General features: G+C 43.3%; 3 protein-coding genes across 5 annotated transcripts in view; all 3 read right to left on the reverse strand.

Annotated features, from left to right (window-relative positions):
• LOC114593537 (cytochrome P450 2K6-like) overlaps positions 1-3,033 on the reverse strand; it is a 39,663-nt gene extending 36,630 nt beyond the window's left edge. Inside the window, exon 1 of one of the 2 annotated variants that reach the window (XM_077926544.1) lies at positions 2,167-2,366. In XM_077926544.1, the coding sequence (XP_077782670.1) occupies positions 2,167-2,349 (183 nt within the window). In that variant the 5' untranslated portion in view covers positions 2,350-2,366. Of the gene's footprint in view, positions 1-2,166 lie in introns of both variants that reach the window. The other variant, XM_077926545.1, reaches the window with a different exon arrangement.
• A 493-nt stretch (positions 3,034-3,526) lies between these two features.
• Positions 3,527-21,791, reverse strand: LOC114593538 (cytochrome P450 2K6-like). 2 transcript variants are annotated; one of them, XM_077926547.1, is made up of 9 exons: positions 21,530-21,791; positions 19,275-19,437; positions 18,306-18,455; positions 17,614-17,774; positions 16,420-16,593; positions 15,108-15,255; positions 7,865-8,049; positions 7,354-7,495; positions 3,527-6,973 (listed from the first exon to the last, which is right to left on the reverse strand). In XM_077926547.1, exons 1-9 carry the CDS (start codon positions 21,710-21,712, stop codon positions 6,786-6,788), a joined length of 1,494 nt encoding a protein of 497 aa, XP_077782673.1. In that variant the 5' UTR covers positions 21,713-21,791; the 3' UTR covers positions 3,527-6,785. The 2 variants fall into 2 exon arrangements, with proteins under 2 accessions (XP_077782673.1, XP_077782674.1); XM_077926548.1 differs by lacking the exon at positions 19,275-19,437 and having other exon boundaries at positions 21,530-21,643.
• On the reverse strand, positions 11,409-14,569 carry LOC144327337 (uncharacterized; the record flags this gene model as incomplete). Its single annotated transcript, XM_077926557.1, has 1 exon — positions 11,409-14,569. A coding segment is annotated over one exon (753 nt), but the record flags the coding sequence as incomplete, so codon positions are not given.
• Positions 21,792-23,132: the final 1,341 nt, after the last annotated feature.

The following is a 23,132-nucleotide window of genomic DNA, read 5'->3' on the forward strand; positions in this document are numbered from 1 at the left end:
GCACATTTACCTGAGAGTAAAGGCTCTTTTATACAATCCACAGAATCTAGTAGCACAGTTTGACTGTTAGACTGTTATCAGTTTTTTTCCAATAACAGAATCCAAATGATAAAGTAAAAGAGCATTGTCTATGCCACAATCCTCTTCAAGACATTTGCTCCTAATAGCTGTAGCAGCAACAGTTGGTGGACTCATGATACAGCAGCTCAGCCTTTTCACCCAGTTCAGTAGACTCCACCGTGGGAGCAGGGCCGGGGTGGGAGAGTGCTAGAGTCAAGTTGCATGGGATGTCTAGTTAAGTTGCATGGGATCAATTCCAAACTGTTACCTCCAAGGATGTGGATAGGCTGCTTGGACAAGTGAAACTGACCACCTGTCTCCTTCATCCTTCGTCTCATAAAAGCTCTGCGGGGTGGTGCATGCTTCACCCTGTTAAAGAGCCTTCCCAAACCCGCTGAAAGTGGTGGTTATAAAGCCACTTATTAAAAAATAAATCTTTTCATCCAGCTAATATGGTGAACTATTACCCAGTCTCAAATCTTCCATTCTTTGGCAAGGTGATTGAGTGTGTGGTTGCTGAACAACTCCAGGCACGCCTGGAGGATGCGGACCATTTGGATCCCTTCCAATTTGGATTCAGGCCTCATCATGGGACTGAAACTGTGGGCCAGTGATCTCCGGCCAGCTAAGGACAAAGGTGAAAGCTGTTTCCTAGTTCTCCTGGATCTCTCAGTGGCCTTTGATACCATTGACCATGACATCCTTCTGGACTGTCTAGAGGGGCTGGGAGCTGGAAACACTGCTATACAGTGGTTTTGCTCCTTCCTCCTGGACCGTGTCCAGAAAGTGGTGTTGGGAGATAACTGTTCGTGCCCCTGGGCTCTCACTTGTGGGGTGCTTCAGGGTTCCATCCTCTCCTCCATTATTTTCAACATCAACATGAAGCTGCTGGGAGGGATCATCAGGAGGTTGGGGCTACATGTTCATCAGTATGCGGATGAAAACCAGCTCTACCTCTCTTTTAAAACAGAACAGTAAAGGTCCTGTGTGAGTGTCAGGAGGTGGTTGGAGGTAGATGGTGGCTGAATTGAGGCTGAATCCTGACAAGACAGAAGTACTGTTTTGCGGGGACAGGGGGTGGGCAGGTGTGGAGGACTCCCTCGTCCTGAATGGGGTAACTGTGCCCTGGAAGGAACAGGTGCGCAGCCTTGGAGTAATTTTGGACTCACAGCTGCCCATGAAGGCACAGGTCAATTCTTTGTCCAGGGCAGCTGTCTACCAGCTCCATCTGGTACGCAGGCTGAGACCCTACCCGCCTGCAGACTGCCCGCAGACTGCCTCGCCAGAGCGGTGCATGCTCTAGTTATCTCCCGCTTGGACTACTGCAATACGCTCTATGTGGGGCTACATTTGAAGGTGACCGAGAAACTGCAACTAATCCAGAATGCAGCAGCTAGACTGGTTACTGGGAGTGGCTGCCGAGACCATATAACACCGGCCCATAAAGACCAATATTGGCTACCAGCACATTTTAAGCGCAATTCAAAGTGTTGGTGGTGACCTTTCAAGCCCCAACCGGCCTTGGCCCAGTATACCTGAAGGAGCGTCTCCACCCCCATCATTGAGCCCGGACACTGAGATCCAGCTCTGAGGGCCTTCTAGTGGTTCCCTCACTGCGAGAAGTGAGGTTACAGGGAACCAAGCAGAGGGCCTTCTTGGTAGTGATGCCCGCCCTGTGGAATGCCCTCCCATCAGATGTCAAGGAAATAAACAACTATCTGACTTTTAGAAGACACCTGAAGGCGGTCCTTTTAAAGTAAGTTTTAAAGTTTGGTGTTTGATCATGTTTGATTGGCACTTTTGCATCCTTGAAAATGGAGGCAGAGTCAAACGGGTTTTGACACCAGACACCCCCAGACACCTTGTTCAAATTACTAGTTATAAATTGCAACTAGGTCCTATGACTATTTATTGGGAAAGATAATAGGAGGTTCTGTAGCATAAAAAGGGGAGATGATATTTATAGGTTGTAAAAGAACAAAATGTATTATTATTATTATTATTATTATTATTATTATTATTATTATTATTATTAATACCCCGCTCTGCTGACTGGGCTGCCCCAGTATCCTTTAGTCTTGCCATGGAAAGAACTGGAAGCTTTACCTTTAACATGGTTCTGTGAGGCCTCTTGAGATCCATGATGTGGAGATTCCCAATGAGAGGTAAAGGCCTTGGTCCTGGTGGAAGATTTTGGGAGCCCTTGTTCCAGAAAGTGCCCAGTTTCAAAACAAAGGAAATCATAAGGATAAAGAGGAACAACGCTGGAATCGGCTCTGTCCAATCCATTTCGTTTTTGCAAGCAATTATTTGGGGTAGTGGTTATAATGAAAGCTACAGTGCAATTTGGTGAAGAACAATGTCTTGCAACTGCAGTGAGCAGCATATATATTATGCTAGGTTCTGTCTCTAGCAAATCATTAAACCATCCAGTAAAATGGAAATGTGTTCAGATTTGCCCCTCTGATTTTTTTCTTCTTCTCCACAACTATTAAAATCTGTACATGGGATGATTTGCCTTTCAGTTTAATGTTTACTCAATTGAGTGGTGCTTACTTCCAAAAACTGTTGCCTCCCAGAACAGATTCAAATTCTCTTGAACCTGGCTGCAGACATGTCACCCAGATTATGTATAAATTAATCTGTTATAATGGGTGTAAAGGGCAGCATTCTGAAATTCTTTGGAGTAATCATTGAACTGCATTCAGGGATGGATGTTTCAAAGTGCTCCAGTATGGACTTCCGGTGAGGCAAGATGGCAAGCGCCAAGGTCAGCATGGAGCTTCTGAGGACCACAAGCACCAATGGCGTTGTCTGGATGGTACCTGCACCGCCATCAGCACCATGATTTGGGGGTAACCAGGGGTGCCCAATGCGACAACCGAGGAGGCTGTGAAGAGCCCCAAGCCGCCTCCCAGTGGCCTCGACCCTGCTGGGACTGGTAGCATCCCACCGATAGCTGAGTAGAGCTTCAAGGCCTGGAGGCCTCCGGAGCCAAACAGAAAAAAAGCAGAAACCTTCAGATAAAAACCTGGCAAGCCAAAGGCCGACACGGTCTAAAAGACTTCTACAAAAACAACAAAGCTACAGAGCAGTTTGGTCAACAACAGTGTCTACCAACTGCAGTGAGCCACCCATATATTATGTTACGTAATGTCTCTAGCAAATCATTAAACAATCCCTCTGATTTTTTTCTTCTCCACAACTATTCAAAGCTGTACATTGGATGATATGCCTTTCAGTTTAATGTTTACTCAAGTGAGTGGTGCTTACTTCCAGAAACTAATGCTTTCCAGAACAGATTACAATGCTCTTGAACACGGCGAACTCATAACTCAGGATTATCAGTAGAGAGCAGCATTGTGAAATCATTTGCAGATGAAATTATTCAATTAGGGATGACAGCATTTAGTTTGAAAGGGTTCAGTATTTCCTGAACTTCCTCCCATTGAAACACTCACACATATTTTTCTTTTTAGCATAGTTTTTATTCATTTCCATCTTGAAACTGTTGAACATGGTGGCATTAGGGTATATCTTTGTATACATTAGAGCATATGATATGCAACAATATCAGCAAGGAAGGATAATAACTAAGCAGTGCATCCTCTCGTGATGCCTAAATCCATTCCTACAAAAGTTATGGGGCCTAGTGAAGACAAAATTCAAAGTATTTTAGTGGGTGTGGCTGGATTTTCCTAAGAGAGAAGAGAGATTCAAACCAAACATTTTTTCTATTTCCTGGTGAGACCATGGTGACTTCCCTTGTCTCTATTGTGAAAGGGATTAGCTCCGTCTTCCCTCTCAGAGCAGTAGCTAGGCAGAGAAGGTTTTGAGTTTTTCCTCTTGTGGAGATTGAAGTTTTGATTTTGAATTTGACACATTTCCACCATTTTCATTTTTCATATGACCAGTCAGAATTCCATTGATGAGGGAAGCCTTAAGCTACCCAGACTCTCAGAGAAAGTTTATTCAGATACAGAGAGAACATGGTAGTTTTATTCCAGGGATAACCAACAGGTTGATCGGGATCGACTGATCGATACCTGGGAGGTTCTGGTCGATTGCTGGCTCCTTTTCCTTTGTTTTTGCCTCAGAGCAGCTGGCCCTGCCCCCTTTCCCCGCCCACCATATACAGCTGATCGCTGGAACAGAAGACAGAGTTTTGGCTGTGAGGCAAATTGTTTCCATAGCGATCTTTTGGTGAATGACTAATCCCCTCTCCCCTTTACTCTAGTCTGACATTTCCCCCTTAATAACGGAGATTTTCTCCATAAAAAAGGCTCAAGAAGCTTGGCCTAACCCCCAAAATGGAACTTTCCTCTCTAAAAGTACCTGAACAACTTTCACTGCCAGTTTCCCCCCTGTGAGTAGATCACAGTCTCGTGGGAGTTGGACGTCCCTGTTCTAAGCCAGAAGCAGAAAGTCACAGAATTAATTGGCAGCAAGGTGATGCCAGAAGCAAACCCAGTTGCCAGATCTATTATTACAGACTTTTTAAAGAACCTGGAGGAAACAAAGCCATTGCCTGACAACAACAAATACAGTTCAGAATCAGCATACATTGCAGCCACAGATGTTAACATTCCCAACTTCCTCAACCATTCCTCATAAGGCATGGTTTCCAGACCCTTTTTCGTCTTGGTCACAATTGTGTGGCGAGTTCCTGCCCCCCCCCTATAGAAATAAAGACACAGGACACAAGAGTTCGAGTTAACCAAGTGGCTGGTGCTGGGCTTCCTGTTTCCGGCCATGGAAAATGGCAGATCCCACACGATTGGACGTCAGCCGTTCCGATAATTCAGGGCTGATATGGGGGTAATTAGCCCTGGCAGCCTCCCCAGGGCAGGGGAGGACTGTCTCGACGACCCGCGGTTTGCCCCATATTGCTGATGTGGCAGACGGCAGGGGCACTGGGTCACGGAGCAAGGGACAGACTGACACTCCTGCGATGCCACCCCATAGCCGGACGCATCTGTTTGGGAAAATATAAAGATTTGGAAAACAACCAGACACGCTCTGAACTGACGAAGCTGGGGGAAAACCTGCAGTATGTACAGTCTCTGGTACATCGAACTTCAAAGATACATGTATCCTCATCATGATGTTTGGAATCTGGACGGTCTTGGTATGTTTTTTCTTTTCCCTCTTACATTAACAATTTGCATTGCATGCCAAGCCTCATTAAGAACCTAAATTGCTCTTCAAAAAGTGAGTACAGGTGGACTTTCATATATAATTGGGACCTATTCGCAGCCGCTTTGCTTCTAAGATTTGAAATGCCTGTTAAAGACGAAAACAAAGGACAAAGGACAAAATGGCTTCTACCCACCACGCGCTTATGGAATATCTGAAATACTTCCCTGATTAAGAGAAACAGGAGCTAACTGATGGTTGGTCATAAAGACTGGAAACAATATTATATACACAACTGTTTGCAAAAAGATGTTTTTTATTATGAGCGAGAGAGAGAGGGCTGAATGGATGTCTAGGGCCCGGAGGGGGGATTGGGAGGACTCCAAAGGCCAATTGTTAACTGTCTGATATATTGCTACATTGCAAACAGTCTGCTTAAGAATAAAGAAGGAGGTTTCTCTCTGTTTCTTTGATAACACCTGGACGGGAAAGATCAACGATTTGGGAGCTGCCAAAATAACAATTCTCAAAGAGCTGGACAGAACTTTGAAATTGGATGCAATTAAATGAAGCGGTGCGATGAAAAAAACAAAAGCAGCTGAAAGAGTACAATATACGGACAAATCTGCACTCCATAGGGAAAAAAGTATCTGTTTTCTGACATGAATGACAGAACCAGAGTCAAAACGTGGAGGGAAAAAATCGGATATGGAATTATGAAAAACATTGAGGATGATGAGAGGCAAGACTATGATGTTGAAAGCGCTTCAGAATTCAGACTGTGGGAAGCCAAAACAAAAATTATTACAATTTGGAAGACAATTGGACTTTTTTATTTTAGTTTTTTATTTTTATTGGATTTGATAAGTTAATTGGATGTTTTTATTGGAAAATTAATAAATGCTTAAAAAACAACAACACACCAAGTGGCTGGTGCCAATTTGCCAGTTGGAAAAATTCCTACCAGGCCCCTTGACGGCAACCGACTGAAGCCCATAGCAACGTCAGAGAGCCTAGCCTAAAGGGTGGGAGGGGAGGGAAAACCAGGTCAGCTGCGGCGCGGGAAAGAGGAAGAGCCAGGGCTGTGCCAGACCTAAGTAGGCGAGGCCATGCCCCCCAAGCCAGCCGATTGGCTGGCTCGGGGTATGACGCGTCCGAGGATTCCCCGCTATCGTGTGGGCTGGAGCCAGCCCCCGTGAGTGTGGGAGGGGGCGTGAAGCCCGCAACCCCACCTCCTCCCTAGCTCGGAAGTGGCTTTCTCTGCACATCTACCTGGGAATATGATGCTTCAAGATATTTGAAAGTATATGTTAACATGGGAATACATGCAACCAGATTTGTTGGTTGATCTCTATGCCCCAAGTGTCATAAGAACTCAGGGCCAGGTTTTAAGTAAGAGATGCTCCAATGCTAGTTTCACAGGATTCGGCAGTATGGCAGGTAAAGGGGAACACAAGATTTGTGACAAAGCATGCACCAATTCCACTGCTAGGCTACTCAACCCAAATACCCTTGCAGAACAGGGGTATTTTAAGAAAGGCTCGCATTGCACACACAGGTAGGCTAAGCAAGCCAGGAGCTTGTGAGTCTTAGAAACGTGGCAGAGCACAGAGCTGGTGGGGCATGGGTGGTGTTGTAAGCCCAACAGCAGGAGTAAGATCCAGGTCTTCTTGAGATGTTCCAGGGGGTAGCTGGAAGGTGAATTTCTGCAGGAGACTTGTGAAGAAGAGGAAGAGCTCCGTTTTCGCAAGAGTCTCACCTAAACATGCTCTCCGACCTGTAAGGACACACAGACAGCAGAGAAACTGGGTTTAGCAGTTGCTTAATAACATCCCAAATCCTTTAAAGCAGACTAAAATGCAGAGATAAAATAACAGCTCACGGTGCCCATCTTAAAAGAATTATGACCTCCCAATACTAGCCATCCTGTAATGCTGAAAACCAGGGGTGGAAAACCTTTCTCAGCCTGAGGGCCACATTCCCTTGTGAGCAACATTCCAGGGGCCGCACACCAATGGTGACCAGATCTAGTGGCAGAAATGGCCACAGCAACGGATGTGATTCTTACCTTTGCACAATAGGCTACATTCCAGGCATGTAAAAATCCCATTGACTAAGCACACACTATGCAGGTATACACAAAAGTAAAAAAATTACCTGCAGAGAAAGGCATGAAAGCATCTCTCTTTACGAATTTTCCTTCAGAGTTGAGAAAATGCTCAGGATAGAATTTATGTGGTTTCTCCCATTGAGTTTCATCGTGCAGCACAGAGGACAGCAATGGTATGATGTATGTCCCCTGCAAAGGCAAAGCAAGAGTCATTTTAGAATAAAGTGTATGCCTCTGGTACAATAAATATTTAGTGTAGGAGAAATGAAATTTGAGTTCATCTGAGAAATGTCTTTAGTTTGACAAACTTTAATGTATAAACCATGATTTCCCACAAGAAACATTTTATTTCTAACCTTGTGCTCCTTCCCACTGAGATCTGTTTAATGGGTTGAAGATGATGCCTGACACCTTTCAAAGGGTAGATTGCTTGCTTACAGTGCAATCCTATACAAGTCTGCACAGATGTCACCCACACTGAAGTCCAAGGGGCTTACTCCCAGGAAAGCCTTAAAATCTATTGTAACTAGTAGACAGCAGCTCAATGAAAAGGATCACCTTTGGAATGAAGTAGCCATTAAGGGTAACATCTGTAGCCGTGGCATGTGGCAGGTTGGTTGGGACAATATTGGCAAACCTCTGGATCTCATGGACCACAGCATCTGTATAAGGCATTTTTGTTCGGTGTTCAATCCTTGGCTGAGAAGATCCAACAACCTTTGCAATTTCTTCTTGGACCTTTACTGGGGGGAACAAAAAAAACAACAAACAAAACCCCAAAACAAAACAAAAAAAAGCATTCATTTTTCAGCTCAGATTATGTCTTTGATTTAGGTCTCTTAAAAATTAATCTCTGAAGCATAAAACTGCCACAAACTCATTCTACAATTCCATAGGCTCACAAATTTAATCTCTAGAATTTAACAAATGTATTTTTAAGAAGGACAAACAAACAATTTAGACAATAACCTGATATACTGAGGGAGAGATATGCATCCAGAATGATTATTAAAATATCACTGCTGGGAATATTCTGAAGTGGTATCTTTTACATATAAAGGTCAAAAACAAAGATTTTGGGATCCTCTAGACCCTGAAACAATCTGGAGAAAATATGGGAAAGAGTTAGCTGGAGAAAGAGTATTTGGAAGGGAAGCTGGAGGAAGGAAGAAGATTCAACAGAGGTAGAGGCAAAAGACAAATAAATAGGGAATATACTCACATACTTAGTCTCTAGAATGTGACACTGGTATTTTTTAAACAGGAAAAACATTTTAGCCAATAACCTGATATACTGATGTAGGGCAATTCATCCAGGATGATTATTACATTATCACTGCTGGGAATATCCTGAAGTGGTATCTTTTACATATAATGGTAAAAACCAAATATTTCGTGATCCTACCGAGCCATACAAATTTTGGAGAAAATATGGTGGAAAGATAGTTGGAGAAAGAGCATTTGGACAGGAAGAGGAAGATTCAACCGAGGTGGAGGCGAAAGAGAAATAACTACGGAACAAGATGGCTTTGAAAATTCTAAGTGGGAATGTAAATAAGCAAAATAATAAGACTAAATGAATAAAATTGATCATGTTGTAAAGAAGTTAAACTTGGAAGTTATATGCCTCCAAGAAACAGGAAAACTATTAGCTTGGCAAATAAAGAAGAAAGAAGAAAGAACTGCATTGATAGAATAAATGTAGGAGGTAGAGTTGTGGAAAATCTGAAAAAAATAATAGATCAATTCATGAGTTTTTATACAGCACCATATTAAGGCAAATGAGTTAAGCTGGAAGAAATGGGTAAATATTTAGAAGACAACAGACTCCTTAAGATACCAAAAGTTGAAATGTCATTTCTGAATAGAGCTGTCACAATGATGGTTTTACAGCAAGTAATTTTACAGGCAAAATTAGGGAAGGCACCGGACCTGATGGAGTTTCAGCAATATATTATTAAAAAATTACAAGATTACCTAATGCAACCTTTAAAAGATATTATGACTATAACTTTGAATACAGGAGAGTTACCCAAATCCCAGAAGAGTGTATACATAACATTGATTCATAAACAAAATAGAGATCCAAAGCTGGTTAAGAGCTATCAACCTATTTCAATGTTGGATAAGGATTATAAATTGTTTGCAGACATATTAGCTAATAGGTTGAAAACTGTATTAAAAGAGAAAGCATTTAGACTCTGAGAAAGCATTTGACAATGTCTCCTGGGACTTTATATGTTTAAGGCTTTGGAATATACGGTTTGTGGAGACAGTTTTATAAAAGGAGATAAGGCAATATATACTGATCCATCAGTAAGTAATGTATTGACTGAGAATTGTAAAATAACTAAAGGAAGTAGACAGGGTTTCCCACTGTCACCTTTATTGTTTATAACAGTTTTAGAAGTTTTGGTACAAAGAATAAGATGTAATGAAACAAATAAGTGGGAATAAAAGCAGGAAAGAGACAATAATATAATATAATATAATATAATATAATATAATATAATATAATATAATAATATAATATAATATAATATAATATAATATAATATAATATAATATAATATAATATAATATAATATAATATAATATAATATAATATAATATAATATAATATAATATAATAGATAATAGATAATATATATAATATATAGATTTTGCAGATAATTTGGTGATATTTGTTGAGGAACCAATACAGTCAATCCCAAAGGCATTGGAAAAGATTATTTATTTATTTATTTATTTATTTAGAAATAGCAGGTCTTAAAATTAATAAAGATAAAACTAAACTCCTGGTAAAAAATATGAATAATGAGAGTAAAAATAAATTACAAAGTTTATCTATCTTAAAGAGTAAAAAGAAGATTAAATATTAGAGTGTGTGGTTAAGAGCAAGAATATAAATTTGTATAAGGATAATTATTTAAAAACTTGGGAGGATATTAAAATAAATTTGCAAATATGGAGGAGAATGAAACTTTCATTACTCCAACAATTAAAATGACTGCATTACTGACAATATTCTTTTTGTTTTATTTATTTATTTATTTATTTATTTATTTATTTATTTATTTATTTATTTATTTATTATTATTATTTAGTGAATGTATATACCACCCTATATCCAGAGGTTCACAGAATAAAATCAAAATATAATACCACAAAATACATAATCAAAATAAAAACAACAACCCAATAACCCCCCTACAAAAAAACCACATTTTAAAAGGTCATAGAATGCTTCAATCAATACCAGTGATCAGGACGACAAATTGTTTCAACAAATGGCAAAAATATATTTCTAAATACAGTGGTGCCTCGCAAGACGGAATTAATCTGTTCCGCCAGTCTCTTCGTCTTGTGGTTTTTTCGTCTTGCAAAGCACGGCTATTAGCGGCTTAGCGGCTATTAACGGCTTAGTGGCTTAGTGGCTTTAAGAAAAAGGAAACAAACTCGCAAGAACTCGCAATACGTTTCGTCTTGCGAAGCAAGCCCATAGGGAAATTCGTCTTGCGGAACGACTCATAAAACGGAAAACCCTTTTATCTAGCGAGTTTTTCGTCTTGTGAGGCATTCGTCTTGCGGGGCACCACTGTATATCTGACAAGGAAAAATAAGAATAAAACATAAAAAATTGACAGATGAAAGAGAAAGGAGTTTTTTTTCCTGCCGCATATGAGAGTCTATTATGAAGCATCTTGTTTATGCTGTTTGAGGGAATGATTGTTATTGAATAATTCACATATTTCAGATTGGGAAGGTCATGATAATATTTTTGGTTGGCACGTTTACTTGAGGTATGAAAATGTGAAAGTACATAAAGATTTTACAAACCATATAATCAGGAAGAAAATGTATAGAGTATGGGATAAGTATAAAAACCTTTTGGAGACCAAAACACCACTATGGCTTTGACCTTTGGAGAATTTACTGGTAAATTAATTTTTTTTAAAGATTTATCAGAGACGTTAACAACATGGTTACAATATCATCATTTGAATGAAGTCTTTAAAAGGGATATGAAGCGGGGGGTTGGGGAACAAACATCACAACTAGAAAGAGACCTGTTAAACTGTAATATTAAAGTGATATGTAAAATGTATGAGATCTTATTGGAATGGGAGACAAAGGACGAACAAGGGAAATCTTCAATGATACACTGGGCAATAAATATTAGTTATAATATAGAAATGGAGGCATGGGAAAGTTTATCAAATGTGGATATAAAATTTACAGAATGTTATAGTTTAAGAGACAACTATATGAAAATGTTACATAGATGGTACCTGACACCTAGTAAATTGGTTAAATGTATAAATCCAAACTGAATATGTGCTGGAAATGTAAAGAGAAAGAAGGTACTATTTTTTATATGTGGTGGGCTTGTAATAAGGTTAAAGTTTACTGGGAAATGATATATGATGAACTGAAAAAGATGTTTAAAAAACTATAACCTTTTTTTTTTTTTTTTTGGAAATTATGAGATCAGAACTACCTAGAAATTTATTTAGTATAATAATAATAATAAAAATAATATAATAATAATAACTTTTTATTTATACCCTGCCCTCCCCAGCCAAGGCCGGGCTCAGAGCGGCTTACAAACAATAATAAAAACAAGATGAATGATTACAACTTAAAAACAAAACTAAAATACAACATTAAAATAATGGAACATTAAAATATTAAAATGTAGCCTCATCGTAAGAGGAGAAGGAAAAGAAAAAAGAAAGAGAGAGAGGGAGGGAATCAAATTGGCTCCAAGCGAAAGGCCAGGCGGAACAACTCTGTCTTACAGGCCCTGCGGAAAGAAATCAGATCTTGCAGGGCCCTGGTCTCATGAGGCACAGCGTTCTACCAGGCTGGAGCCAGAGTTGAAAAGGCCCTGGCTCTGGTTGAAGCCAATCTAACTTCCTTAGGGCCTGGGACCACTAGGGTGTTGTTATTTATGGACCTTGAGGCTCTCCGTGGGGCATACCAGGAGAGGCGGTCCCGTAGGTACGAGGGTCCTAGGCCGTGAAGGGCTTTAAAGGTCAAAAGCAGCACCTTAAATCTGACCCTGTACTCCACCGGGAGCCAGTGCAGCTTGAAAAGCACTGGGTGAATATGCTCCCATGGCAGAGACCCCGTGAGGAGCCTCGCTGCAGCATTCTGCACCCGCTGGAGTTTCTGGGACAGCTTCAAGGGCAGCCCCACGTAGAGCGAATTACAGTAGTCAAGCCTGGAGGTGACCGTTGCATGGATCACTGTGGCCAGGTCGGGGCGGGAAAGGTAAGGGACCAACTGCTTGATGCGGCAAAGGTGGAAAAATGTCGCCTTGGCTGTTGCTGTAACTTGCGCCTCCATGGAAAGGGAGGTGTCAAGGATTACACCCAAACTCTTAACGGAAGGCAATGGCACTAATTGGGCCCCCGCAAGAGAAGGGAGTTGGTCCCTCATCCCCATGCCATCCCGGCCTAGCCATAGGACCTCTGTCTTCGAAGGATTTAGTTTCAATCGGCTCCCATGAAACCATCCAGCCACAGCTTCCAAGCAACTGGTCAGTCTGTAAGGGGCCGAGTTGGTGTGGCCATCCATCAGCAGATAGAGCTGAGTGTCATCAGCATATTAGTGCCAGCTCAGCCCAAAGCTCCGGATAATCTGGGCAAGGGGGTGCATAAAGATGTTAAAAAGCATCAGGGAGAGAATTGCGCCCTGCGGCACTCCACACACCAAGGAGTGGCGCGATGACATTTCCCTCCCTAGTGCCACCCTCTGTCCCCGACCAGAGATAAAAGAGCACAACCAGTTACGGGCTATGCCCTGTATCCCCACATCTGCGAGGCAGTGGTCCAGAAGATCATGATCGACCATGTCAAAGGCTGCTGACAAATCTAAAAGGATCAGCAGTCCTGACCCGCCTCGATCCAGTTGTCTACGGAGATCATCTGTTAGGGCAACCAGAGCCGTCTCCGTCCCAAAACCAGGACGGAAACCGGACTGAAATGGATCTAATGCCGATGTTTCCTCCAGAAACCTACCAAGCTGTTCAGCAACTGCTCTCTCAACTACCTTACCCAGGTATGGAAGATTTGAAACTGGGCGGTAATTGGATAGGTCTAAAGGATCTAATGAAGTTTTCTTTAAGAGTGGACACACCACTGCTTCCTTCAGTTCCCCTGGGAATGTCCCCGTGTCAAGGGACAAATTGATAATTTCAACCAGGGGGGTCCACGCAACATCTGGACACTCCCTAATCAGCCAAGACGGGCACGGATCAAGGAGGCAGGTGGTGGGCCTACCAACTTGGAGGAATCTATCCACATCAGTAGGGAGTATCCGATCGAAATGGTCCAACACTGCACCTGAAGTCAGTCGAGGGGCCTCCAGTTCAGTCATTGTATCTAAATTGGCAGGGAGGTCATGGCGGAGCAACAGGACTTTCTCCGCAAAAAAGCTCGCGAATGCCTCACAGCTGTGGGTCGAATTTGTGCTTAAATTTGGTTGTTCTCCTAAGGACATTATTCACCTAATTATTCTAAAAAGTTGTGCCGGGCGAGAGCTAGCGGATGCAATGGAAGCTGCAAAGTAAGATTTCTTAGCAGCTTTCATAGCCATCTCATAGGCTTTCATAAGCGTCCTATAAGATGTTCTTGAGGCTCCGTCACGAGTCCGTCGCCATACTCGCTCTAGCCGTCTGAGATCCCGCTTCATTTTCCGGAGCTCCTCAGTAAACCAAGGGGCCTGGTTTCGACGGGGTCGCAGAGGGCGCTTAGGCGCGATCTCATCAATGGCTGCCAAGAGCCGGTTATTCCAGTCCTCAACAAGGTCATCTAATGAGTCGCCAGGAGGAGCAGGGTTCCGCAAGGCTTGTCGGAATCTATCAGGATCCATCAGTTTTCGCGGACAAGCCCAAATAGGTTCGCCACCCGAGCCAGGGAGGAGCGGGAAGTCAATCTTGGCTTTAAGAGCGTAGTGATCAGACCGTGGCACTTCCACAGCGGGGAGCATGATCACATCTATGCCAGCCCCAAAGATCAGATCCAGCATGTGGCCTGCTTGATGAGTGGGGCCCAAAAGAAACTGGGAGAGCCCTAGTGTTGCCATGGAAGTCACTAGGTCCAGAGCCTGTGAGGAGGGAGCGGCATCGGCATGGACGCTGAAGTCTCCCAAAACCAGTAGGTTTGGGAACTCCAAGGCCCAGCCCGCCACCACCTCCAGCAGGTCTGACAGGGTGGCTGCAGGTGTGCTGGGTGGTCGGTATAGAATATTTAGAAATTTATTTATGTATGCAATTTATATAAATTTATACAAATTTATTTATGCAACCATAGCTGCAAGATTATTATTTGCTCAAAAATGGAACGATGAAGAGGTCCCGACAAGAGAAGAATGGATACAGAAATTAATGGTCTACGCAGAAAAGCAAAATAAAAAGATTATTATTATTTTTAGAAAGCAATGGAAGTGGTTTATTGCGTATTTACAAACAAACTGTAAACATACTAAGACATTGGCAGGATTAATGTAAAAACCCGCAGTTTCAATATATCTATTGGATATATACGGGAATATATATCTAAAAGAATATGTTGAGATAATTTGGAGTATGCAGGATAATGAAATGAAATGTAAAGAACCACAGAAAGAGGGAGTCCAGGTTGAAATGTAAAACTTATGACTGAACAATTGTGCGTGTGTGTGTGTGTGTGTGTGTGTATGCAAATTATAAATATTTTATCTCTCTAATAGTTACATATAACTGGAATTAAAATATCTCAGAATAATGGGAGCCAACCCAATTAAAAGCACTCACTCTGAATTTCAGGATGTTTCATCATTAGTAACAGTCCCCAGCACAGTGTGGTAGAAGTGGTCTCCATGCCAGCAGCAAATAAGTTGGCCACAACAGTTTTTAAGTTTTCGTTGTGGAAATATGCATTCGTCTTCTTCTTCTTCTCCTCCTGGGTTGCAAAGAGTATGAACTGATTAAAACGAATGTAGTGAGAAAATTTCATGTGCAAAGATAAAAATGAATACCTGACTGGACCCGATGATCCAAAGTATCATTGCACATCACCCCAGTCGCTAAGTAGGGAGAGATTCCAGGTTTTCCAGACTATGCCATCATGATGATATAGGGTTCCTGCAGGAGGAGTGCTCGCCTCCAGGCCAGGAGAGGCGAGTCACCAGAGGATCAGGGCCGCCCTATGCCTCAGGGCAGATAAAAGCCGGCCAGCCCCAGTCCCAACTTGCGGGAGCAACATTGTTGGTTGCTAGTTCCTGCCTGGCCCCTGTCCTGTTTTCCTGCCTGAGCTTGTGACCCGCCCTGTCTCCCTGCTTCCCTGTTCCTGACTTCACCCGACTCCCTGCCCTGCACCCAGCTTCAGCTACTACGGACTGCCTCCATGTTGCGCCTTTGACCACGGACCGGACTTGGACCTCGCCTCTCGGGTAACCCATGGGACCAGCACACCAGGCCTGTATATCTGCTTTAACTTTTCAAACTCATCACTAATAAGCTTAAGATTTTAGAAGTAATTTCCAACCTGTTATTTAGAACTTTGTTGTCACCCAACCACCTGTTTCCTTTTCTGGGTGCTAATTAATTGATAAGCAGAAACTCCAATTCATATTCATTTCCAGTCTTAGTAATGGTTAAAAGAACTGAAGCCCTAATTTAAGGGTGATTGGTCAGTGCATGGGCCAATGTTTTTTCCTTGCTCTGAGATGCCTCCCCACCCTCAAAGCTTCCTATCTCCTCCAGTGTAAAGAATACCTTATTCTTAGCACATGAGGCATTATCCCATCCCCCTCTGGCAACCAATATTTATGACTTGATTACCTCTCATCACTGCATAATTATCTATAATTACATGTTTTCCTGATCAGTGATTCCCCCCCCCCCCAAATGCTGTTGAGCATGAACCATTGACCCTGCAGAGGCAACTTCTATAACACATTAACAACGGCTGACTATTGGGAAATGGTAGGAAGTATGCCAGGTTGGTCCCTTCTGAAGTGAGACTTCCTGACTACAACTTATGCATTCACTTGCAAATATGCCCTCAAAACATGAATTGAAAATGGCAACGCTTATTCTGGGCCAACTTAAAAGACTCCATTACCTCTTGCTGTTGGATAAGAAATGAGTCAATAAAGCTCCTCTGGTCATTTTCATCCAGATCTCTGAGGTGTTTTATGAAGGTGGCATTTATGAAGGCAAACAGCTCATCTCTGTTTTGAATGACAGTCTTACGAGCCCCCAAAAGAAAACCAAGAGCAGGAAACATGTTATACAGCTGAAAGGATAAAAATGTGAAAAAAGAAAAAGAGACATTAGAAAAACTCAGTATTGTACTCTCAGCTGGGTCTCTCAGAGCATGACTGCCCAAATACAAAATAAAGCTCTTGAATGCCATTTGGAATGGGGGGTGGGTTACCTCAGCATAGCATAATTTATGTGCAACCCCAAAATAATATGCTATGGCAGTTCTCTTGCCTTCAGAGAGGGAGATCTGCCCTTGGAGGCCCCTTCTGAGCCATCATGGAATCAACTATCACTTGTTCTTCCTTGTCTTTGGAGTCCCGATGGCAGTGAGGCCAGGAAGCGTGTTGTTACAGCTTGGTCTCTCCCACAAATGCAAGACAACACTGGCTGTTAATTGCTAAAACAACAAACTAGGACGGAGCTCCTCTACTCATCGTCCTCCCCAGGAGATACAGTTGCCCAGACTGAGCTCCTCCCCCTTCCCCAGAACGGAAGCCCCCACCTTTTCTTTCGGTATCTTTCGCGCAGCTCTGCCACTTTTGAAATCCTACGAGATTTGGCAGAGAGTATTTCCTGCATTCCAATGTCTTGCCCACTATTGGAGTTCTCACACCTCTGTCTGTCCCTTTGGTCAGAGCTCAGATTACAGCTGCTTTTCCCCTCCTCTCTGCTTTCTGCTGTTAACTGTCCTCTCCCTGTGCCTGCTTCTTCTCCTCCTGTCAGAATCTGAGCTTCGCTGACACGTGTTTGCAAAAGAGACTTTGTTGTAGTTACAAGATGACTGTCACTTGTTCTTCCTTGTCCTTGGAGTCCTGACTGCAATCAGGCCAGAAAGGGTTTGTGCAAAAGAGACTTTATTATAGTTACGGGATGACTGTGCTGTATGAGTTTTCTAAATATTTTGAATCACCACCATGTTTCTCACAATATCATTTTGTGTTTTGTGGTGAATCGTGAACAATATACAATAAACAGGTTGCCCTGCCCACTTTGCATACACCGTTATTATAATCAACTGTTTGTTTGTTTTAAATGGAAAAAAATAGATTACCGTGACTGAAGAGCTTCCGAAAAGCCGGATATTTTCATTGACCAACTTCAGAAGTCTTATGTATGTGGGATCTTCATAATCAAATCGCTTGTCTAGTAGTAGGGCCACTATTATATTGGCAACAGCTGCATTCATAATTGTGGTGGTCTCAAATGGGTTTCCTATACATAAATATGACAGTTAAACAGAAATATTCTTTTAAAAATGTGGGATGTAAAACACATAGGAGTCAAGTACAACATTCCTAGAATGGACATGCTATGGGATGCTTTCTACCAGCCAGGAGAAAACTTCCTCTTTCCTCTGCTAACGCAAGTTGGGGGATATCATTAAACAATATATCCTCTCCTGCCTCCCTGAACATCCCCACAGAAATTCAAAGTATGGAAAGGGCATTGTTTTTAAGTCTGTTTTTTGTTGCCTTAAATCCCTATTGGCAGCTTCCCTATGTGTAGACCTCATTTATCAAAGAAACTGATCCTAAGTGTTGCCAGATGTGGCCATAGCTGGGCTAAGAAATGCTTGGAAGTCACAGGAGTTATTGCAGTGCAATCTGCACATTACAGGAACAGACCAATTGCAGGGAACCCTGGGAGCTGTGCTTCTGGAAGTTAGGAATATGTAACACAATAGTCTTGGCACCTTTAAACAATGGTAGTGTAGATATGCACCAGAGGAAAACACCAACCCACCTTTGTAAGATTCAAATTTATTTATCAGGACACTGCATTCCTCAACAATTCTGTCCTCTATGGTCCTCTTTCCCATTCCATAGTCCCGTAATGTGCTTAAAGCAAACCGCCGCATCACTTTCCAGTTTTCACCATTAGACAGAATTACACCTGAAGAGACGGGAGGAAAGGTATCATGTTTGTATGACCATTGAACAAAGAATAAATAAATTGTGTTCTGCATTTCTTCCATGGAACTGAGAATGGATCCCAGCTATTCTCCCATTCAGACTTCTGAGCTTTGAGAAAGTAGCTGGCAGCTGTGCCATCAGAGCAAGAACTGAGAACACATTGAACAATATTTACCCCTACTAAGTGTAGGATAGAGTAGAGGGTGGTTTGTACATGTCAGGCCAAGCAGAACTCAGCTTGTTATTTGTATTCCATTATGCCTTCTTAATTTATCCTCTCTGTGTAGGCTAGGCCAGAAAATGGTCAGTCAGTTTCCCCTTGGTGTGTGGCATTACTTTGCTGTGCAACTATTATTCACAATCCTCCTGTCTCATTCTCCCCCATCTCTACAATATGACTGTTGGGAAGAAGGTGGGAAAGGGAAAGGTTTGCTTTAAGTGGTCTCCATTTTTGTTTCTTCAACAGAGCCCCACTGAGCCACTGAAAGTCAAGACCAAAAAAGGCTGACCTGGTCCACTCTTTTTAACATTTTAGCTTGATCTTCAGAAATCCACAGGTGACACTTTTTGTGACACATTCTCAGCCTAATGCCTGCAGATACTCTGTCAATGTCAAAGGCACTGAGGTGGGTTGAAAAATTCACAAGGATTTCCCCCACAAGAAACAATGGATTTCAATGACTTGCTTCGCAAACACTCATCTTACAAACCATTTCTTGGGAACAGATTGTCTTCACCTGGTGGGACCAGTGTGTGTTTGCAAGCATTACCAGTTCCAATAGAAAGGGAAGTGCCTCACCAAAGCCTTGTGCAAGCTCTTGAAATAATGGAACGATGGGCCTGTCAGCAAATGCGTCTGCCTGATTAACCAGAGCCTCCTTTACTGTCTCATATCCTGTCAACACCACAGTTTTCTGGGGTCCCATTTGGATGCTGAAGACAGGGCCATATTGCTTGGACAACTGGAATTCAACAGAAGAAAAAGTGAGAAACAGAGTTCTGGCATACCCAAAGAATATATTAATGCACATCATCTCTGACAGAACCAAGACTGCATTAACAACCACCCAGTCTCAAATCTTCCATTCTTTGGCAAGGTGATTGAGTGGGTGGTTGCTGAACAACTCCAGGAATGTCTGCTTCGACAAGTGCAACTGACCACCGGTCTCCTTCATCCTTGCCCATTCTGGCTCATAAAAGTTCTGCGGGGTGGTGCATGCTTCACTCTGTTAAAGAGCCTTCCCAAACCCGGTGAAAGTGGTGGTTATAAAGCCACTCATTAAAAAATAAATCTTTGCACCCAGCCAGTATGGTGAACTATCACCCAGTCTCAAATCTTCCATTCTTTGGCAAGGTGATTGAGAGGGTGGTTGCTGAACAATTCCAGGAACACCTACAGGATGCGGACCATTTGGATCCCTTCCATTTGGGATTCAAGCCTCATCATGAGACTGAAACTGCCTTGGTTGTGCTGCTCGATTATCTCCGGCCGGCTAAGGACAAAGGTGAAAGCTGTTTCCTAGTTCTGCTGGATCTCTGTGACCTTTGATACCATCGACCATGACATCCTTCTGGACCATCTAGAGCGGCTGGGAGCTGGGGGCACTGTTATACAGTGGGTTCACTCCTTCTTCCTGGGCCGTGTCCAGAAAGTGGTGTTGGGGGATGAGTGTTCAGGCCCCTGGGCTCTCACTCTTATTATGCGGATAATAACCAACTCTACCTCTCTTTTAAATAAAAACCATTGAAGGCGGTGAAGGTCCTGTGTGAGTGTCGGGGGGCGGTTGGAGGATGGATGGTGGCTGACAGATGGAGGTTGAATCCTGACAAGACAGAAGTACTGTTTTGGGGGGACAGGAGGCAGGCAGGTGTGGAGGACTCCTGGTCCTGAATGGCCTAACTGTGCCTCTGAAGGACCAGATGTGTAGCCTGGGATTCATTTTGGACTCACAGCTGTTCATGGAGGCGCAGGTCAATTATGTGTACAGGGCAGCTGTCTACCAGCTCCATCTGGTACGCAGGCTGAAACCCTATCTGCCAGCAAACTGTCTTGCCAGTTATCTCCTGCTTGTACTACTGCAATGTGCTCTATGTGGGACTACTTTTGAAGGTGACCCGGAAACTGCAACAAATCCAGAATGCGGTAGCTACACTGGTGACTGGGAGTGGCTGCCAAGACAATATACCACTGGTTCTGAAAGACTTACGTTGGCTCCCAGTACGTTTCCAAGCACTATTCAAAGTGTTGATGCTGAGCTTTAAAGCCCTAAATGGCCTCGGCCCAGTATCCTGAAGGAGCGTCTCCATCCCCACCGTTCAGCCTGGACACTCAGGTCCAGGGCTCAGGGCCTTATGGCAGTTCCCTAACTGCGAGAAGTAAGGTTACAGGGGACCAGACAGAGCGCCTTCTTGGTAGTGGCACCTGCCCTGTCGAACGCCCTCCCATCAGATGTCAAGGCAATAAACAACTATCTGATTTTTAGAAGACACCTGAAGGCAGTCCTTTTAAGGGAAGTTTTTAATGTTTGATGTTTTATTATGTTCTTAGTCTGTTGGGTGGCCGGGGAAACCCAGCCAGATGGACAAAGTATAAATAATAAATTATTATTATTATTCAGTTGTGGCAGCACAAATATTTGCTAGGAATGCTCAGGAAACCAGAACAAAATAGGCAGTTGTAAGGATAAAAGCGATTATACCTTTAATGGCACCTCTCAAATCTAGTTTAGAAAGATGAAGGAGGGGGCTGGGCTTGGCAAGGTTTGCATTGGCACTTTTTCATCCTTGAAAATGGAGGCAGAGTCAAATGGGATTCGACACCAAACACCTTGTTCAAATTACCAGTTATAAATTGCAACTAGGTCCTATGATTGGGAAAGTTAAGAGGCGGTTCTGTAGCACACAAAGGGGAGATGAGATCTATAGGCTCTAAAAGAAGAAAATGTAATGCATTACTGATATTAATAACAATAATACTAATTTTCTACTCCGCTCATCAGACTGGGCTGCCCCAGTATCCTTCAGCCTTACCATGAGAAGAACCAAAAGCTTTACCTTTAACATGGTTCTGTGAGGCCTCTGGAGATCCATGATGTGGAGATTCCCAATGAGAGGTAAAGGCCTCGGTCCTGGTGGAAGATTTTGGGAGCTCTTGTTCCAGAAAGTGCCCAGTTTCAAAAGAAAGGAAATCATAAGGATAAAGAGGAACAATGCTGGAATCGGCTCCATCCAATCCATTTCGTTTCAGCAAGCAATTTTTTTTGCAGTGGTTATAATGAAAGCTACAATGCAGTTTGGTCGAGGACAATGTCTTGCAACTGCAGCGAGCAGCATATATATTATGCTAGGTTCTGTCTCGAGCTAATCATTAAACCATTATTAAACTCTCTTGAACCTGGATGCAGATCTGTCACCCAGATTATGTGTAAAATTAATCTGTTATAAGGGGAGTAAAGGGCAGCAGTATGTTGAAATTCTTTGTAGTGATTATTGAACTGCATTCAGGGATGGATTTCTGAAAGTGCACCAGTATGGACTTCTGGAGAGGCAAGATGGCAAGCACCACAGCAGCATGGAGTTCCTGAGGTCCGCCAGCACCAATGGCACTGCCTGGCTGGTCCCAGCACTGCCACCACGGCTGCTGCCACAACCATGATTGGGGGGTAACCAAGGTTTCCCAACACGACAACCAAGGAGGCTGCGCAGAGCCCCAGCCCCCCCCCCAGTGGCCTCGACCCCGCTGGGAATGGGAGCATCCCACTGACAGCTCAGCAGAGCCAGAGGAGTAGCAAGCTCAGGTGGTACCTGGTGTGGAATTTTTTTTGTCAACCCCCCCCCCCATGACTCCCAAGGCTACAGGAAGCCAGGGGAGGGGGGGGAGCTTCACCACTTTGCCGGGGCTGCGCTGTCAGCTTGGGATTCATGGGCGGGGAGGGTGACAAAGAATTTTCCGCAACCCCCTTCCTCTGCTCCTGGCCCAATGCCCTGCACTGCAAGAGGTTCAAAATCCTTTTTTAAATGTGCTTCTTTAAAATGTGTTCCTCAGTGGAACAGTCTCCCTCGGAAGGGTCCGTACTCTCCTTCCTTGGAGGTTTTTATGGAGAGGTTGGGTGGCCATCTGTCCTGGATGCTTTAGCGGAGATTCCTACATTGCAGGGGGTTGGGCTCGCTCAAGTTAGAGGAAAGGTTCCAGCCTTGCATGCTCACTTGGCCACAGGCTGGGCTAAGGCAGGGAGCGGCTGGTGGGAGGGTCGTTTATCTGGAATTCCCCTGCAGAAACACCATCGAGCAGCTGAAGAATGGCTTTTAATGAGCGCCTCTCGCCTGCTGATTATTGTACAATTATGCCGTGTACTGTTTACATGGGTTGGATCGGCGGCAGCCTGTCAGGCTTAATTGACAGCTGCACATGGCTTCCTGCATATTCAAAGATCCTGTGATCTACACAATGCATTGCAATGCTGCATTTCTGACAAAGGAGCACAGGTGCTTAAGGTATCCAAAACTAATTGTTGCATCCATAAAAGAGACGAACTCAAAACAGTGACTTTTCTTTTTGGTTTCTTTGGAATGTTAGGGAGAGCCTGTTTTACAGGCGCGAGGGGCTGGTTCTTGCTCCGTGTGTGCAGAAGAGCCAGGAAGGGGCGAGGGAGGGAGG

Source organism: Podarcis muralis, chromosome 3 (genome assembly GCF_964188315.1).
Source record: "Podarcis muralis chromosome 3, rPodMur119.hap1.1, whole genome shotgun sequence".
NCBI lineage: Eukaryota > Metazoa > Chordata > Lepidosauria > Squamata > Lacertidae > Podarcis > Podarcis muralis.